This window comes from Dasypus novemcinctus, chromosome 26, assembly GCF_030445035.2.
Source record: "Dasypus novemcinctus isolate mDasNov1 chromosome 26, mDasNov1.1.hap2, whole genome shotgun sequence".
Classification (NCBI taxonomy): domain Eukaryota; kingdom Metazoa; phylum Chordata; class Mammalia; order Cingulata; family Dasypodidae; genus Dasypus; species Dasypus novemcinctus.
The window spans coordinates 51,411,217-51,430,091 of record NC_080698.1 but is presented as its reverse complement, the minus strand read 5'-3'; the positions used below and the strand labels follow the sequence as shown (position 1 = coordinate 51,430,091).

The window sequence follows — 18,875 nt, the reverse complement described above, 5'->3', positions numbered from 1 at the left end:
AGGTAAAGATCAGATTACAAACATAATCCAATATCTATTTTTGGAATTCATAACCATATCAAACTGCTACACTACACCCTCTGAATTCCAAAAAGACATTACAATATTTGAAAAAACCTTAAATCACTAACAATGCAAATACGAAATCATATCACAATCAATTTAAAGACATACAGGTTGTCTTGGAGCAAAGTCCTGTCTGCTATAGACTTCTGAAACTTACAAAACAATTTATCTGCTTCCAGTACACAAATGGACAAAGGATAAACATTCTCATTACAATAAGTAGAAATTGGGAGGGAAACATGAGTCACAATTTCTCTGCAGTTCAGTAGACCTGCAGGGCATTCCTCTATTTGATTTCAAAGTCTGAGTCATTCTTCAGATGATGGTTTCTTCTCCTTGTGGCCTTATGGGAACCCACCCTTTCCACGTGCTTGCCCAATGGCCATTTTCTTGGTTCCACCCTCATCAAGCATCTGGGTGTCAACCAAGCCAGAGCTCACCCTCAGAGAGTGTTGGGGTGATTAGCACACCTTACTCAATCTCTGGGTTAGAATCTTAACCCCCTTAGTGCAGTGCAATGCCTAACCTTTTGCATGCAGGCTCAGCCCTCTCAGAGCAATGAATTGTAACTTAAGCTTTATGGCCTGGTATCTGTAAAATAAATACCCTTTCTAAAAACCAGCCAATTTCTGGTATTTTGCATCAGCAACACTTTGGCTGACTAATACAGAATTTGGTACTGAGGAGTGGGAAAGTGGTATTTTTTGGAGGAATTGTGAGATGCTTGGAAGAAAAAACCTACAGTACTTTGAAGAGACAGTTGATAGCAATATGGATGCTAAAGAGATTTTTTATGATGCCATAGAAGTAAATAATGAAACTATTATTGGAAACTGGGGGAAAGGTGATCAGTGTTTTAAAGTTGCAGAGAACTTATCAAGATTAACTCCTGGAGTTTTATGGAAGGCAGAATTTGAAAATGGTGAGCCTGAGCACTTAGCTGAAGAAATTTCCGAAGTAAACTCGGAGAGTGCGGCTTGGCTTCTGCTTGCAGCTTATAGCAAAAGGCTAGACGAGCGAGATACGCTGAGGACTGAATTGTTGGGCACAAAGAAAACAGAAACTGATCTGAAAATTCAAAGCCTCTGGAAATCCAGCTCCCATATAAAAGTGCCCCATTGGAGGACTTAACTAAACTTGGAGCTGATAAATCAAGATTGAAGATACAGTTTTCTAGGAAAGACTTGTGGAAAGTCTTACTGTCTGATGGCTTGGACCCCTGCTTCCTTCATGCTAAACCAACAAGGTTTTTGAGAGAGCTGTATGAACAAAAACACTGTCCGCTTGGACTAAAAGGGACATGGAAAGGAGAGATTGAAGGAGAAACAGCTTTAAGAGAAAACCATGGAAGCTGAGATCTGGAATTAAGACATCACCTTGGGCCAAGGGAGGAACCCCACGCATGTGTACAAAGAGAGTGAGTTTGCACCAGCAGTTGAAGAGGGTGGATATTCCCACCCAATGTTCTGGGACAGTTTTGCCACCCCAGGCTACAGAGAGGGTGGAGCACATTCCCCAAGGATTGTGGTTGTTAAAGTCAGCACCCCACTTCTGTACCAAATTCTGTATTTGTCAGCCAAAGGGGTGCTGAAGCAAAATATCAGAAATTGGCTGGTTTTTGGAAAGGGTGTTTACTTGGGGTAGGAGCTTACAGATACCAGGCCATAAAGCATAAGTTACTTCCCTCACTGAAGTCTATTTTCACGTATTGGGGCAAGATGGCTGCCGATATCGGCGAGGGTTCAGGCTTCCTGGGTTCCTCTCTTCTGGGGCTTGCTTCTCTTTCCTCTGTGAGCTTACTTCCTGGGCCTCCAGCCTAAGACTTCAGCATCAAACTCCAACATCAAAACTCCAACATCAGAAAACCCTCAACTCTGTTCTTTGCCATGCCCTAATGACATGTCCCAATCAAAGCCCTAATCATAACATAATCAAGCATGGACCGGATTACAAACATAATCCAATATCTATTTCTGGAATTTATAACCTTATCAAACTGCTACAAGAATATATAAAGAAATTCTTCAACTTAATAAAATGACAAAGAACCCAATTTAAAAAATGGACAACAGATTTGAAGAGACATCTCTCCAAAGACAATACACAGATGGTCAGAAAGCACTGAAAATATGCTCAACAACATTAGCCCTCAGGGAAATGCAACTCAAAACCACAATGAGATACCATTTCATACCTGATAGAATGGCTGCTATTAAAAAAATGGAAAATTGCAAGTGTTGGAGAGGATATAGAGAGATAGGAACTCTCATTCATTGCTGGTAGCAATGTAAAATGGTGTAGCTGCTGTGGAAGACAGTTTGGCAGTTCCTCAGAAAGTTAAGTATAGAATTAACATATGGGAAGTGGACTTGGCCAAGTGGATAGGGCGTCCGCCTACCGCATGGGAGGTCCGTGGTTCAAACCTCGGGCCTCCTTGACCCGTGTGCAGCTGGCCCATGCACAGTGCTGATGCGCGCAAGGAGTGCCCTGCCATGCAGGGGTGTCCCCCACGTAGGGGAGCCCCACTCGCAAGGAGTGCGCCCCATAAGGAGAGCTGCCCAGCATGAAAGGAAGTGCAGCCTGCCTAAGAATGGCACCGCCCACACAGAGAGCTGACACACAAGATGATGCAACAAAAAGAGACACAGATTCCCGTGCCGCGGACAACAACAGAAGTGGACAAAGCAAATAGACACAGAGAACAGAAACTGGGGTGGGGGAGGAGGGAGGAGAGAGAAATAAATAAATCTTTTTAAAAAATAGAATTAACGTATGTTTCACAATTCCACTTCTGGGTATATATCCAGAAGAACTGAAAACAGGGACTAGAGCAGATATTTGCACACTGATGTTCATAGCAGCATTATTCACTATCACCAAAAGATAGAAGCAACCCAAGTGTCCATCAATAGATGAATAGGCAAGCAAAAGGTGGTATATACATACAGTGGAATATTATTCAGCTATAAAAGGAAATGAAGTTCTGATACATGCAACAAAGTGGATGAACCTTGAAAACATCATGTTGAGTGAAATAAGCTGAACACAAAAGAGTAAATATTGTATGATACCACTGATATGAAATTATTAGAATGAGCAAATGCACAGAGTCAGAATCTAAAATAAAAGGTTACCAGAAGACAGGATGGAGGTAGGGAAAGGAGAGTTGATCCTTAAATTGTATAAAGTTCCTTATATGGGTTGATTATAAAGTTTTGGTAATGGTCGGTGGTGATGGTAGCACAACATTATGAATGTAATTAGCAGCAATGAATATATATTCGAATGTGGTTAAATGGGGAAATTTTAGGTTGTATATATGTTACTAGAATAAAAATTAAGAAAAAACATAGAACTGTACACTGCACTCAACCTTATTGTAAACAATGGACTATAGTTGATGATAAAATTATAAGAAATGTTCTTTCAGGAATTGTAAGAGATGTGCCACACTAATGCCAGGTGTTGATAATAGAATGGCTGGGAGTAGATGTGCCTAAAGCTACTGGATGCCTCTTTCCCACATGGGATATGCCAGATTCAGTTTCTGGTGCCTCCTAAAGAAGACGAGCAGACACAGAGAGCAGACAGCCAGCGCAAACAGCAAACAACGGGGGGGGGGATGAATAAATAAATCTTAAAAAAAAAATACTAGGATGACATATAGGAACTCTCTTTTATGTGCATGCTTTTCTGTAAATCTACAACTTCTCTAAGAAAAAAATTTTTAGCCTTGGAAGCAAAAGATTTCAAATAAATTTGCATGTAAATACACACCAAAACTTTTTAGAGTAAAAATTAAAGAAGTAAGAATGGCACCGCCCACACGGAGAGCTGACACAACAAGATGACGCGACAAAAAGAGACACAGATTCCCGTGCCGCTGACAACACAGAAGCGGACAAAGAAGAGCACACAGCAAAAACGGACACAGAGAACAGACAACTAGGGCGGGGGGCGGGGAGGGGTGAGAAATTTTTTAAAAATTAAAGAAGTTATTATTTTTTTTCAAATATTTTATTTAGAAATAATTTTAACCTACCGGACAGTTGTAAAAATAGTACAAATCTCATACAGAGGACTCCAACCTGCCCCCATGCCCTTAAATTCCCAGAGCCACCAATTTTAATATTTTACCACATTTGCAGTATAAATAAATAATTTTTAATCTCTGTTAGTTGACAATTCATTCACACTTGACTGGCAAAAGGATTTATCTCCCCGCCTTTGGAGCTCCTAGAGCCCTTCTCCTTCCCAGATCCACTGCCTGATTCCCAGCTGGCCTTTGTCTGCCATAGGAGCGCGTCTGCCTTTCTTCCCTAATGCACCAGGAGGCCCATTCTTAGGGAGTCCTTGCCCTTTGGGGAGTCTTTGGAGCTCCAGCTTGAAGACCTGGGGACCCACTGGCCAAGGGCCTGGGGAAATGGGCCAGGATCAGGAAGAATGAAAGAACACGGGGACTGCAGGAAGCCAGTGAATTCTCCCACCCCCTGGCCCCTCCTGGGTGCCCTACCCAGATCCTGGCACCTCTCTGCAGGGAGCATTTGGCACCCGCTGCCAAGGTCATGAGTGTGAAGAAGGGTGAAGCTGGGACCCTTTACACCAGGGCTTCTTAACCAGGGGTCCGTGAGCTTGAGCTGAAATTCAGAACGTTGTTCTTGTGCAGATGTGTTGGTGCAGGTGTGATACATTTACTAAATAACACACAGTGCAGTGTGGACTTAGTAAGGGGTCCATGGCTTTCACCTGACTGGCAAAGGGGTCCATGGAAGAGAAAAGGTTAAGAACCCCTGCTCTACACCCATCTTTTCTAAATTAGTTCAGCTCAGGATGGTCTACTGAAAAAATTGAGATTAAAATAAAGATGAACAAGCAAACGCAATGGGTGGTGTGGGAGTGGACCCTGGCTTTGTGCAGGAAGGTGGAAGGATGCTGCAAAAGACACTGCTGGGACGTCGGAAATATTTGAGTAAAGTTTGCAGATTACATAATACGTAGTCTCGTATCACGGTTAAACACACACTGGTTGTGTTATAAAAAGTCCTTGTTCTCGGGAAATACACGCGCAGGGGCTACCTGGAGTTCAAGGGGCATTAGGTGTGCAACTTACTGTCCCCTGGTGGAGGGGTGATAGGGAGAGAGCGCAAACGTTCGCCTTGGTGAACCTGGGTTATGAAGGGGACCCGGGAGTCTTCTGTACCATTCTCCCGACTTTTCCGTAACTTTGAAACTATTTTTTTTTAAAAGGCGCAACGTGGTCTCTGCCGCCACTTGGTGTCTGCTCGGGGTAGCGCACCCTCCGCGGCCGGGACAGGAAAACTCCGCCTCCCGCCGCGGACTCCCGGCGTCCGAGGGTCGGGCGTGGGCGCTGCTCGGGGCCACCCGCCGGGGAGCGCCTCCCGCCCGCGGCCACCCTGCCTCTGCGGCTGGATTTCTGTTCCTGCCGAGGACCGTCTGTCTCCGTGATACGCTGCAGGTGCATTTCTCGTGCATCCAAAGTGGAAATCAGAATTTCAGAGCCGCCAACGCCGATCCTGTTTACAAATATGGAAACTGAGGCCCAGAGAGGGGAAGAGACGTCGCGTGACTAGCACCAAAGTCTTCCTGACTTCCCCAGATCTCCTTGGATCTGAGGCTCGGCTTCTGCCAACCTATCCCTCCCCACAGGGCCTCCCTGGCCACCCTAGCCACGTGACCGAGCCCCTCCGGCCTCTCCGGCAGCCCCCTGTGGGCAGTGGCTCATTCGCCGCGCACCTGCCTGCTGGCCACCTGCCTTCCCCCTGCAGCGAGAGCTCGTGCGCGCAGGGCCTCGTCCGCCTGGTTTCCCGCTGTGTCCCCAATGCCTGGCACGGAGCCTGGCACAGAGTGAGCGCTTGGCAAGGACAGGAAGGTTTGTCCCTACCCACCCCTCACCCCCCAGCTCGTCCTGGTTCCACCCCCCACTCCCCACCCCGCCCAACTTTGCCCCTCGACGACCATCTGCGACAGGGTGTCCAGTCCCCCGCCCCCTGAAGTTCGAGGCTCAAGGTCCACAGGGGTGGGGGGTGGGGGTGGCATCTAATCGCGGAACTGCCCTCTGGGGGCAGCTGGCTGTATAACAGCCGGAAAAAGGAGTGTAGGAGCCGCGCCCCGGGGGAGGGGACAGTCACCACCCCGCGAGGCGCAGGGCGCGGGGGCGTGCGCACTGGCGCCGTTTAGGCTTCGCAGCGCGGGAAGCCGGGCTCGGGCCTCGCACCCAGGCTGGCAGGCTGCAGGCGCTCCTCCCTCCTTCCCCAGCCCCTTCCCTCCGCGGCCCTGCGGGTCGCTTGTGAGTTGGTCCGGGGGGCTCAGGCGGGCGGGAATGTCCCCACTCTGGGCCTTGGGGACAAGGGGTGGGGGCGGCGCTGGAGCGGACGTGGGAACAATGGCTCCGCTCCTCCCTCCCGCGTTCCCCTCCCCCGTCCCGGCCCCGCTTCCGGCCTTTCTCGGGCCAGGAGGGAGGTGCGGGAGCGGCCCCGGAGGAGGGGAGCCCGGCGGGCACGTGGGGCCGCGGCACGCGGTGCGCCCGGAGGGGAGCACGGTGGTCCCCAGCCACTGGGCGGAGCGCCGGGGCCCCTCCCCCGGGAAGCCCCGGGCCGCGGCCCCTCCCGCAGCTCTGCCCTCCGCACCGCCTGCGTCAGAGCCGGTGCAGACCCGCACAGGAAGCAGTTACTTTAAACATTTTAAAAACTGAGGTAAAATTTACGTAGAGGGAAACGGGGAAATCTTAAATGTGAAGTTTGATGAATTTTTACACGTTTTTACCTTGTCCCTAATTCTCAGAACAAAACACAGAAGATACCCAGAAAGTTCTCTGATGCCCCTTCCCAGTCAACCCCTGCCTCCAATCCCAGCACTTGACGACCACCAACCTGGTTTTTGTCCCTGCAATTTTGTCTTTTCCAGAATTTTGTACCAATGGAATAATTTATGTAGTCTTTTGAATCTGGCTGGGAGATACATCTGTGTTTTTGGGTGTATCAACAGTCTGCCCCTTTTTATGGCTGCGTAGTATTCCATCGCCTGGAGGCATCCCATCTGTTTTATCTCAGCTCCAGCTGAGGGACATTTGCATTGTTTCTCCTTTGGCCTATTATGAATGACGCTGCTATGGACATTAGTTTACTACTTTTGTGTGGACGTATGTTTCCATATCTCTTGGGTAAATACCTCCAAGTGGGTTTGCTGGGTTATATGAGTTAAGAAACTACCAAACAGTTTTCCCGAGTGGCCGCACCACTTCGCATGCCCACCAGCAGGGCGCGAGGGTTCCAGTGGCGCCACATCCTCACCAGCACGTGGTGTGTCTGTTATTTCAGGCCTTCAGGTGGGCATGGAGTTGTCTCAGAAGAAACCAATGAACCAAGTCCAGAGCACCCCACCCTCAGGAAGTCCCAACAGATTCCCACCCTTTCCTCACTCTGCTCCCCATTTTTGTGGCCCAGAACCAGTCCATGTGCTGTTGCCGGGGAGGACAGACACCCGTCCCACCAGCACCCAAGCCTGAGAGGACGTGGACCTTCTTATGCGCAGGCCTTTCCCAGCCACCAGGCCCAGAGGGGAAGAAGAGCCTGGCACAGTGTCCCCAAGTCCAGGTGATGGGGCTGGGCTTCAGTTGGGTACTCCCCACTCTGCTATCCAGAATCATCCAGAGACGCTGGAGGGACTCAGATGCTCTATGTGGAAGCTGAGGGCCTGGGAGGCAGCAGCCTGCACACCTGGCGGGCAGGTAGGCTTGCGGCTCGACTAGCAGGTGCCGTCACCTGAACCCACCGGGTGCCTGGAGGCCTGGCTCTGCCTCTGAGGCCCCCTGTGGCCCTAAGCTTCAGGAGATGAGGGGAGGGTGCCGGGAGGGGCCTGCCTGTGAAGATCTTCCTTGTGCACTTCCTGTGTGTGGAGCGCTGCTCTGGCACAGGGGCACAGCCCGTGCTCCCGCGAAGCCTGCGGTCTGGCGGGGCAGATGGGCAAGGCTGGAGAACACTTGGTCAGGGAGGGCCTCTCTGAAGGGTGACATTTGAGTAGCCACTGGAGTGATCAGGAGGCAGCCCTGGGGCCACCGGGGGAAAGGGCGTGAGGGAAGAGCCACGGCAAAGGCTGGCTTAGCGCCACAAGGAACAGCCAGGAGCCAGTGTTGTTGGAGCAGAGAGCCAAGGTGGGAGCCACCAGAGCAGGGGCGGGGGTGGTCACAGGGGTCTGAGGGAGGGCGTTGAGCAGAGGAGGGAGGAGGCTTTGACTTTCACCTTGGTAGGGTGCCCTGGGCACCCGGAGTGAGGGTGGCATCGGGGAGACCAGGGAGGAAGCTACTGCACCAGTCCAGGCACAAGGCTGGTAGCTGGGCCTGGCGGAGTGTGGGATGGGCCATCAGGGCTTTGGGAGGTGGAGCTGGCAGGTTTCCTGCAGGATTGCCGGGGAGGGCGGAGAGGAGTGGGGGTGACGGGGGTTGGCGTCTGAGCGCCTGGCTGAGGGGGTGCCAGCCTCTCCCCACCGCCCTTGCCCACCCAGTGCCTGCTGTGTGCAGCCTGCTGCAGCGGCGGGCACCCAGGCGGGGCCGGGCTGACTCGCGCCTCCTGCTCCTCCTGGCTCTTTCGCTCTCCTCCTGGCGGCCGAGCCTCACCCCCACTTGGACAAACATCTTGCGGCCATTTCCTCCTCGCCAGCCAGGAGCCCCAGCCTGGCCTGAACAAACACTCGGGACCTGCACTTCCGGCCTCAGCGCTGGGAAAAGCCGGACCAGGGCCACTGAGGTCAACCGTGGAGGGAAATGGGAAGGAGGAGACACCCAGGCTGCTCCACGGGGGGCGGCTTGGCCTGCCCGGGGGCGTCTTGGGCTGCAGTTTCCCTGTGTGAAATGGGCTCGGTTATGCCCCCGCGAGGCCCGCGGTGGGAATGCCAAGTGCCGGGCAGGCACCGGGGAGGCCCCCGCCCTAGCACAGGCCCACAAGGCCCTCGAGGGCCCGGGAGCTGCCCCACGGGCTTCCCGCCAGGAGCTGTAGCTGCGAGGGCGCCCCTTTCCTCTTCCCCATCTTCAGGTTCATTTCAAGCCAACAACCGGTTTCAGGGGCTCCCAGGGGAAGCTGAGGTGCAGCGCTGGCTGCGGCAGCCCCTCGCATCACCCCGCAGGTGGACATTCATCTCAGACGCAGCTTGTGTCGGGTCCCAGCAGCAGGGGGGTTAGCCGGCTGGAGGAAAGGCCAGAGGGCGCGGAGGGGCGGCCCCAGGCCTCGGGAGCCTGGCTGGCTTCAGGGGGTGCAGGCTTAGCTCCCAGGGCCCCCAAAAGCCTCCATCCCAAACTTGACCCGGGGCTGGGAAGCTCTTTCTGGGCAAGTTTCCTGAGGTCATGGGGGCCAAAGTTTCTGATGAGGCTGCACCTCCAGTGCCGTCCCCATCTCTCCAGAGCCTCCTGGGCTCCTGGTCAGGCTGGGCTGGGGGCCCGGCTGGGCCTGGAATGGTCAGGGTGGGGTGCAGTGGAAATTTCTAACAATGTGAAATATGTGAAAACGGCTGACTGAGGAGTGAGCTCCCCGTCCTCGGAAGTGTGGGTAGAGATAGCTGGAAATGCCAGAAGTGACCTCCGCTTGGGCGTGGTTTCCTCCTCATTCCTCCAAGAGCCCTATGAATGGTGGCTTGCGGGCCCCAGGTCAGAAAGACCCGAGTTCAAATCCCAGCTCTGCTGCGGGAGCGAGGCCACGTGGCACGGCCCCTCTGTTCCAAGTCTGCAAAAGGGACTGATGCTAGTGGGACCTGCCTTCTTGGGCTGTCTGAGGATTAAGTGAAATGAGGGGCACACAGCACTCAGTCACTGTCAGCCGAGGGTCTCACCCATGCCTGCAGCCTCCGCCGCGGCGCCAGTCCTCGAGCTGTGTGGTGGGTGCGCCGAGGTATCAGCTCCGCGCACAGGGGTCTGAGCGGCGCCTACCTCTCAGTCCCCCTACTGGAAAGCTCTGAGGATGAAGCCTCCCCAGCTGGGGTCTGATTTTGTTTTTGTTTTTCAGGCAGGATCTGGGAGCAGAGACAATGGAATTAATGTTGTATTTTTTTTTCCTTCTGAGCAGGGTCTCCTCATCCGAGAGCTGTGGGATTGGATTCCCACCTCTTCTTCCGGTCTTTGGAGGAGCTGCCAGGAGAGGAAAGGCGTGGGCAGATGAGGTCAGTGAGGGGGGTTTGGGAGGTGAGGGGGTCCTCTAAGCGGGCCAGCAGTAGGAAATGCAGTGGGGTGTGTTCTTTCCGGCCTCCGAGTGTTCGCATATGCTGCTCCCTCCTTCTTGACCCTCGCCCGCCTGAGATGGCAGCTCCTGTGGCTCCTTGAGATCAGGCATCGCCTCTTCCAGGAAGCCCTCCCTGGCCGCTCCCCACTAAGGCTGAATTGGCATTAGCACCTCCCTCCCTCTCATGCTGGTCCTTTGACTTCATGGCCTGTCCCTGGGCATGCGACTCTGTGCCAGCGGAGGATGGCTTTCAGTGGACACCCGCTGAATTGCACACGGAAAGGGGGGCCCCGTCCCTGCTCCGCGAGCCTCACCATCCTGTCAGGGGTCTCCATCTGGGGCAGTTCGGGAGAAAATAGAAGGGAAAGTCAGACGGAGGGCCGGGGGGTTGGTTTGGGAAGCCTTGGCACGGAGTGGGTGGATGGGACAGCGCCCAAATGCTCGACTCTGGCGGCCCCGGCTCTGTGACCTTGGGCAGGTGAGTCGGCCTCTCTGGGCCTGTTTCCTTCGGCTGGGTGTCACAGCGCCACCTGGCGGAACTGGCCTGGCTGGACCCGGCGCTTTCTGTGGGTGCTTAGCCCGCTCCGCCGGGCCGGGAGCCGGGGTCCGCGCCGGCCCAGGTGCTGGGGTCGCTTGGCTGGGAGGGGCGCAGGCACCCTGGAGCAAGCTGAGTCCCCGCCCCATAAATCCCACCCCACCCCTCAGCTACTGGTGCTAAAAATATCACGACCCTCCCCCCCTCCTCCCAGCATCCTCGGAGCGGGGGGCCAAGGGTCACGCAAATGGGAAGTGAATTATGGGCTGGGGGAACGCAATCCTGCCGTAAATCAGGCGGGGCTGCGGCGCTTAAGAGCCTTTCCCGAGGCTCCTCACTTGACCTCTCCGTCCCTCCCCAGTCTCGGGACCAGCATGGGGGTGCGGGGGCCCGGGCTGCCTGCGCTGCGCCCGGCGGGGGGCGGGGGTGGCCGTCCTAAGAGGCTCCCAGTGCCCGAGCGCCTCGGATGGCCCTGAGGTCCCGGGAGCAGGAAGGGGCGTGGAGGGAGAGGGGGCACCCGGATACCGCCCATGCCCGCTGCTGGCCAGTGAGCCGGTCACGAGCGTGCCCCAGGCCGCCCGCCCCCACGCGGGTGCTGGGTGCCAAGCCCGAGGTCCCTCCAGCGGCAGGCGTGGCTCAGGTGGACCTGCCTCTACCCCAAGCTCCTGCCCCCACGACGCTGATGAGGAAACTGAGGCACAGAGCAGAGCAGGGACATGCCAAAAGCGACGCAGCTTGGAAGTGGCAGAGCGGCCGTTCCGCTGACGATGCCCCTCGACGTGGCCCCGTGGGACTGAGGCCAGCGCTGCAAGGTGCGATGCGAGATGTGGCAGAGGGCCGGGGCCCGCAGCGCCGGCAGGCAGGGTGGGTGACCCCGACGGGTGAATCTGTTCCTCCCACCTGCAAGAGGGGACGGTGTCCTGTCCTCAGCGCTGCGGGTGGCGACAGGTCCTGGGCGAGGTTGACGCAGTCTGAGTGCCCCCCTCCCCCTGGCGGTGTCCACGAGCGGCCGGGGCGCATCCCCAGTCTGTGTCCCCACCCTTGCTGCTGGCACCAGCTGCCCCTTGACCTCCAGCTCCCTGTAAAAGCCATCAGAACCCACGACCCCGCCGTGGCTTTCCCCCATGTTTGCTTATTTTTCAGGCAATAATAGTTGTCACTTTAGAAGCAGGACCATGTACCATAATTACTTTTTTTTTTTTAAGATTTATTTTTTATGTATTTCTCTCCCCTCTCCCCCCACCCCCATTGTCTGCTCTCTGTGTCCGTTCGCTGTGTGTTCTTCTTTGTCCACGGCACCGGGAATCTGTGTCTCTTTGGCTGCGTCAGCTCTCCGTGCATGCAGTGCCACTCCTGGGCAGGCTGAGCTTTTTTCATGCAGGGCTGCCCCCCTTGAGGGGCGCACTCCTTGCGCATGGGGCTCCCCTACGCGGGGACACCCCTGCGTGGCAGGGCACTCCTTGCGCGCATCAGCACTGCGCATGGGCCAGCTCCACACGGGTCAAGGAGGCCCGGGGTTTGAACTGTGGACCTCCCATGTGGTAGGCGGATGCCCTATCCTTTGGGCCAGGTCCGCTTCCCCATAATTACTTTTTAACCCAAATAGTACACATCCTTTGAGGAAAACTTGGAAGATTCGAACACAAAGAAAAACTTCAGAAACCCTTTGAAAGCTCCCACCAGAGGTCACAAGCTGACAAGGCGCCCGTGGGTTCGCGCTGCCTGGCTGTGCCTCTCGGGGACACTGTGACCCGGCCGTGCCCGCCCAAGGTGGCAGGCCTCGGGTAGCCGCCTGTAGCTGAACAGCCCGTCCAACCCCGGGTGCCGGGCTAGACCTCAGGCCGGGCAGCCCCTGCACCCTCGGGGCAGCGGTGCCCAGCTCTGCCCGTGGGCCCTTCAGAGGGGAAGTGAGAATGGAGGAGGCAGGGGTGACCTGGGCCAAACGAGGAAGGGAAGGGCCCACGGGGTCCTCCTGGCAGGGCCACCCACAACTAGGCCTGTGCCACGCCCTGCCCAGGGTGGGGGGTCCCCAAAGCAGATGCCCTCCCACCACCCATGCCCCCAGAGGCAGCTCTGAGCCCCCTGCCCAGGTGGCCCCAGCCCCAGCCGTGCTCTCTGCCCCACGCTCCCGGCCTCGGCCCAGCCTGGCCAGCCACGCTCTTGAGTGCAGATGGGGGAAATCAAGGCCCAAGGTGGAGGCACTCGCCTGCCCGTTTTCAGCTGCACCAAGACTAGAACCTAAGCCTGGGGTGGGAACTGGGGGCAGGGGGCCTGGAGAAGAGGTCATGGGTCTGTGTCCCTAGCCCACCCAGGCAGGACCCCAGCCGTGCTTCCCAGTTTCCAGGCCACCATGAAAAGAGTGGCTGCCCCTGGGGCAGTGCTGGAGTCCCCCCAAATCCCCCATTCCCCTTGAAGCTTGGAAGCCAGAGAGACCCCCAGAGTCACACAGACCTGGAGTCCCATCCTGGAGCTCCTCCTCACTGCCTCTGTGGCTTCACAAGCCCCTGCCCCTCTTGGACCCTCTGTTTCCTCATCTGTGAAATGGAGCTCATGAGACCCACGCGGGTGGGGAGTACATGAGCAGCAGGCGGGACGGGGCTCCGGAGGCACCCATTGGGTCGCCGGGCTTGGGCGCGTGGCCACTCTGCGCGGCCGGGCCGGCCTCAGGTGCGGCTAGACAATGGGCCGGGATGGCTGCATCTGGGCTGACCTCATCAGCTTCCGGAGGGCCCCGGGGGCCGCCTGTTTTGCAGGGGACAGAAGGCCCCCTCCCGTCCTCTTCCTTCGGTCTGCTTCCTGCTTCCCTGGGCGGAGGCAAGATCCTTCCACCAAGGCGGCATCAGTCGCGCCCGAGGTGCCGAGTGTCCGTCCGGCCTTCTCAGGCAGTGACTCACTTCCTGTTTCCAGGAGTTGAAAATAGCTGCCCCTGATGTGGGGGCAGCGGCCCCAAGCCGGCCTCCTCAGCTCCGTCCCCAGCGAACGGCCCCAGACCTGTCCTCCAGCTGTCCCAGGCCAGGGCTGTGCATCCCCGTCAGAGGCCCGTGCCTTTCTCCTGTCGCGGCACCCAAATGCCCGGACGGTCACAGAGCACCTGCTTGGAGGGTCTGGCCCTGGGGTGCAGCGGCGAGCAGGGCAGACGTGAGCCCCACCCTTGGGGCATCTACAGGCACTGACCAAACGGTCACCCAGATAACGTGCAGCTAGCAGAGGGCAGCAGGGGAAGGACTCCCTCCATGCAGGACCGCTGAGGAGGAGGGTGGGTGGGCAAGAGGCGGGAGGAGGGCGTCGCAGGCGGAGGGGGCAGTAGGGGCAGGGGCCGGTGGCAGGACGGGCAGGAGTGTCTGAGTGACCGCAGGGAGGCCAGGGTGTGTGCAGGGCAGGCCAGACCACGTGGCGGCGTGGGGACAAGGATGGAGAGACGAGGGTTTATCCCGAGAGCTTTGGTGAGAAAAAAACATGTGAACACATTTGCCGGTTGCAGATATCCCTGTGGCTGCCGGGTGGGGTCACGGTTCGGGGAGAGGAAGCGAGGACAGCAGGGGGCGGGAAACGGGGCTCAGATGGGTGCAGTAGTCTTCAGCTGGAGGAGACGCAGACGGCGAGGGGCCGTGGGCAGTTGTTTAGGAGGTGACATTTGGTTGGGGAGGGGGTAGGGGTGCAGCTGAGTGGGCAGCAAATTGGGGGCACCAGGGGCCGCGGCCGTAGAGGAGATGGCTTCAGTTCAGGGCAGGGGGGTCTGAGCTCTTGGTCCGGGTGCTAACACCGCCCCTCAGCCCCTAAGAGGCTCAGGGGCCCCTGGGAGAGAAGAAACAGCTCCAGGGAGACGAGGCCCGGGGCAGGGGAAGGGGGAACACTGGCTCGCCTTGGCTGACGATGAGCCCCGAGGGCCTGCACCTCGACGACCCTGCCCCCCCTCCCCACAGCTGCCCCCCAGGGCCAGCCTCGCCTGAGCGGAGGGCAGCCGTACCGTCTCCCGGCCTCCCTGTCCACCCTCTGGGCCCCCGCATCTCCTCCAGCAGCCAGCGGGCCGGCCCCCCTCTGCGGTCCACCAGGCCCCGCACAGACTGACCCCGTCACCCTCAGACCCCTTCCCCCGCCCTCCGCCCCGCTCCCCCTGCTCCAGGGACCCCCTGGCTGTTCGCCAAGCACACCCGGCTGACAGTAGGCGCTCAATAAGTGCTTGCTGGGGAATGAGGGAATGAAGGGGCAGGCCAGGCTGGTCCCCACTGGCCCACCCAGGCCAGCTCGCAGCACGGAAGCTGCTCCCACCCAGGTCCCTCCCCCCCCGCCCTGCCCGGGACCCCCCACTTCATCTCTGTGGGGCCCGGTGAGGGGGCGGCAGTGGCTACGCATCAAGGCCAGACTCCGGCAGCCTGCGGAGTCGTTCAAGGCCATGCCACTCCCTCTCTCTGTGATTTCGGGACAAGCCAATTAACCTCTCCCTGCCTCACCTGTAAAATGGCAGCACAGGGCACTGTGGAAGTCCAGGGAGGAAGGCAGGGCAGGCTTCCAGGAAAGAGCAGGGCAGATCTGAGCCTTGGAAAAGGGCGAACCAGGGCGAGAAGGCAGAAGGGAGGGAGGGGAATTCGGGGTCGTGGTGGGACCTACTGGGTGCGCTGATCGGGGAACGGGCACTGGGGACTCGGACGGACGCGGCCCTGGGTCTGTCTGGGAGGAAGTGCAGGCGAAGGAAGGATGGCTCATCCTGAGACGCCAGGCTGTGGTCAGCGGAGGCTGCTTCTGAGTAGGGTGAGTAACGGTGTCACCCGAAAGTCCCTAAACCCAGGCTCCTAGTTCCTCAGCGGGGACCCCAGGCTCACGGGCTGGGCTGCCCCAAGCTAAGGGCAGGAACGCCCAAGGCCAGAGGCTGGGCCATCCAAGGCCAGGGTGAGAGGCTGGCCCATTCAGGGTCAGGGGCTGGACCCTCCAAAGTCAGGGATTTGACCAAGGATCAGAGGCGGGGCCGCCTCGGGCAGGCTGAGCCCTGCCAAGCAGAGGTCTGGCTCTTACAGTTGGACCATAAAGACCATGGGCCAGTGGCCTCAGCAGAGGAAGTCTTGATGGCCCTGAAGGGCCCAGGTCCCCAGCCCTTGCATGGGGTGCACGTGGTCACATGACCCCAGCGTGCCCACCGACACACAGTGGCACCCCGGCTCACACGCGTGCTCAGGCCTGCCCCACGCCCGCGTGCACACGTACGCCTGGGCGGCTCCCGAGGCAGGCTCCAAGCAAGCCCGAGAGGCTGGCGGCCGGGGCGGGCACAGGGCCCCTCGTGCCACTCCCTTGGGCACTGGGCTAGGCCATCAGGCTCTGGCCTGCCCCCCCCCCCCCGGCTACGCCCCCCAGGTCCCCCACCACTCAGAGCCCCTGCTGGGAGAGGTGCAAACTGGGGAGGCAATCTGTGTGGCAGGCTGCAGGGGGGCCTGTGAGCGAGGGGAGGCCTGAGGCTTGATACCCCCCGACTTAACAGCTCCCAGACACGCTCTGGATTCCCCACCAACTGCTCCCTGACTCCGAAAGAGGCACCCCCAGGTTGGCAAAGCCGGAGACCCAGGAGCGCCCCACCCCATGCCCCCCATCCTCTCCCCCACATCCAGCGTCCCCCCATCCTCTCCCCCACATCCACTGTCCCCCACATCCTTATCCCCCCATCCTCTCCCCCACCTCCGGCACCCCCCCACAGTCTCTTCCCCACCTCCAGCACCCCCCCCAGTCTCTCCCCCACCTCCACTGTCCCCCCCATCCTCACTCCCCACCTCCAGCACCCCCCACAGCCTCACCTCCCACATCCCAGCATCCTCTGCATCCTCAGCCCCCAGCACCCAAGCGCCCACATGCCGGCGAGTGCGCCTCCTAGAGCCGGGCCCCCTCCATGCCCGCCGTGCCCATCCTGCCTCCGTCACCGCCCGCCCGGGTGCCTGCAGGAGCCGCCGCCCTGGTCTCCCTGCGGTCCTCTGTGATCCTGCCAGTCTCCCTCTTAAAACCTTCTGGGGCCTCCCTGTGCTCTCAGCAGAAAGACCAGAAGCCTCCGCTTGGCCGTGGGGCCCTGTGCGGTCCGGCCCTGCCCACCCCTCCACCCCAGAGCCCCCGCCTGCCTTCTCCGTTCCCCCCGCGGCCTCTTGCTGTTCCGCCCGGGCGCGAGGCCACTGCGCCCCTCCAGCTTCGCCCTTGTTCTGCTGCCTGGAAGGCTCTCCCTTCACCTCCTTAGCGCCTCGTGCCTCTTCCTCCAGGAAGCCCTCCCTGCCCCCCAGCCTGGGCCTCAGGCCCGCTGTGGACGCTGTTCCAGAACACCTGCCCCACCCTTTGAGGGGCGGCAACTGCGTGGCTCGATCGCCGTCTGTCCTCCTGCGAGGCGGGGCTGAGGGGGAAGCCGGGGTTCTCTGGAAGGTTCCCGGCACCTGGCACACAGTAGGTGCTCAGTCAGTGGTGTTGAAGGACCGGAGGGACAAAGAAAGGGAGGGAGGACTCAGCACCAGGGTGGGGGGCGCCGAGGGCCGAGACCCTCAGGACCCCCCAGCGGCTCAGGGGCAGCGCAGCACGGAGGGCCCCCCGGCGGAGGAGGCAGGGCAGCCTGGCGCGGCCTGGGCCAGGAAGGTGGCCGGCCAGCGTGGCCACGGGGCGGGCTGAGGAGCAGGGACAGCTTTGGCCGAGACCGCCCCCAGGCGCGGCCCGGGCAGGTGAGGGCCACTCGCCCAGCCCCACCTTGACTCGTGGCGACGTGTCCCAGGTAAGGCCGGTCGTGGGCCCCCCCGGGGGGAGACGCACCCCTCAAACCGTGAGGGGCAGCTGGATGGAGGCGGCTGGGGCTCGGGGAGGACACTTGGCCGAGCTTTGGGGGAGCTAGGGGCTCCCTAGGAGGGCTTTCCAGAGGAGGTGACCTTTGGGCAGTCCGGAGGGATGCGCGCAGGCTCACCGAGGACGCAGGGGAAAACTCCTTTCTGGACGCTGCATTCTCGAGGGGCTCCTGGAGGCCAGCGGCCGCTCAGCCCAAGCCACCCCGGGGCCTGCTCGTCCAGGCCGGCCTCCCCCACGCCTGCGGGTGCCCGGTGGCGAGAGAGTGCCTCAGTTGCCCTGTCCTAGACCTGTGAGCACCACCCCAGTCATCGCGAGCCGTGAGCACGTAGCAAGTGCTCAGCTGAAGCCTCCCAGTTGGCTGAATTTGAGGCCGGGCTTCGGGCAGGGCTTCCCACTTTAAGGCCTCCTGCTTGCACACCTCCAGTGACGGAGCACTCGCTCCCCTGCAGGGTAGCTCTTTCCCCCACCAGTGCTTTCAGGCGATGAGCGTCTCGCCCGCCCCGGCTGGTTTGGCATCAGTAAGCGGCAGGGTTTGGGGACCAGCTGGAAGGGAGAGAGGCCTGGTGGGAAAAGAGGCTCACCTGGATTCCAGCCCATACCTGCCTGGTCCCTCGGCAGCCCTGAGGCTGCTGGGATGCCTTCATTCCCACCCAGACCTCCCAGGGGACCTGTGAGCATCGCAGGTGGGAAAAGCTGTGGAAGCATAAAGGGGCCCAATGACCCTTAGGTGGGGGCGCCTGAGAGGGCTGTACGCGCTGAACTGGGGTGTCTGTGCCGGGTGGAGAGCCCCGGGCCTGCTGGCGTGGAGGCTGGGCAGCGGGGCAGGGGCCCGTGGAGAACGAGGAATCCAGGCTCCGGCACACACCAGCCGGTGATCTCGGGCAAGGCCTGGCACCTCCTGGTGCCTCGGTTTCTCCTTCTGTACATAAGTATGATAATGGCACCTTCCTTGTAGGATTGCTGTAAGGTTTAAATAAATTAGCGTCTGCACGGTGCTCAGAACGGGGCATACCCCACAGAAGCATTGTCAGTTGTTATTGTCGTTGTCACTGCTGCCACGAGGTGAAAGGCCTGAGGGGCACCTCCCCGGGCCAGACTCCAGAGGCCCAGCACGGGGAGGGGCAGGCCTTTCTGAGCCAGAACTGGCGGGATGCGGGGACAGCCACACCTCCCCCCGTATGACTGGCTTCTTAAGATTTATTTCTCCGCACCCCCTTGTTGTTTTTCACTTGCTGTGTCTGTTCATCTACCTTGTT

The 18,875-nt window shown here is 58.6% G+C and overlaps 1 protein-coding gene across 14 annotated transcripts in view; it reads left to right on the top strand.

The window, feature by feature from the left end:
- Nucleotides 1-18,875, top strand: part of LOC105745078 (uncharacterized) — a 35,727-nt gene that overhangs the window by 14,438 nt on the left and 2,414 nt on the right. For 2 of the 14 annotated variants that reach the window (XR_001117939.3, XR_009183675.2), the window contains exons 1-4: nucleotides 5,394-5,956; nucleotides 7,530-7,813; nucleotides 10,137-10,230; nucleotides 11,487-11,636. Coding sequence is in view for 6 of the 14 variants with exons in the window: in XM_071212232.1 (XP_071068333.1) it covers nucleotides 16,393-17,451 (1,059 nt within the window). In the remaining 8 variants the exon portion in view is untranslated. The other 12 variants (XR_001117940.3, XR_009183676.1, XM_071212232.1 and 9 more) reach the window with 11 other exon arrangements.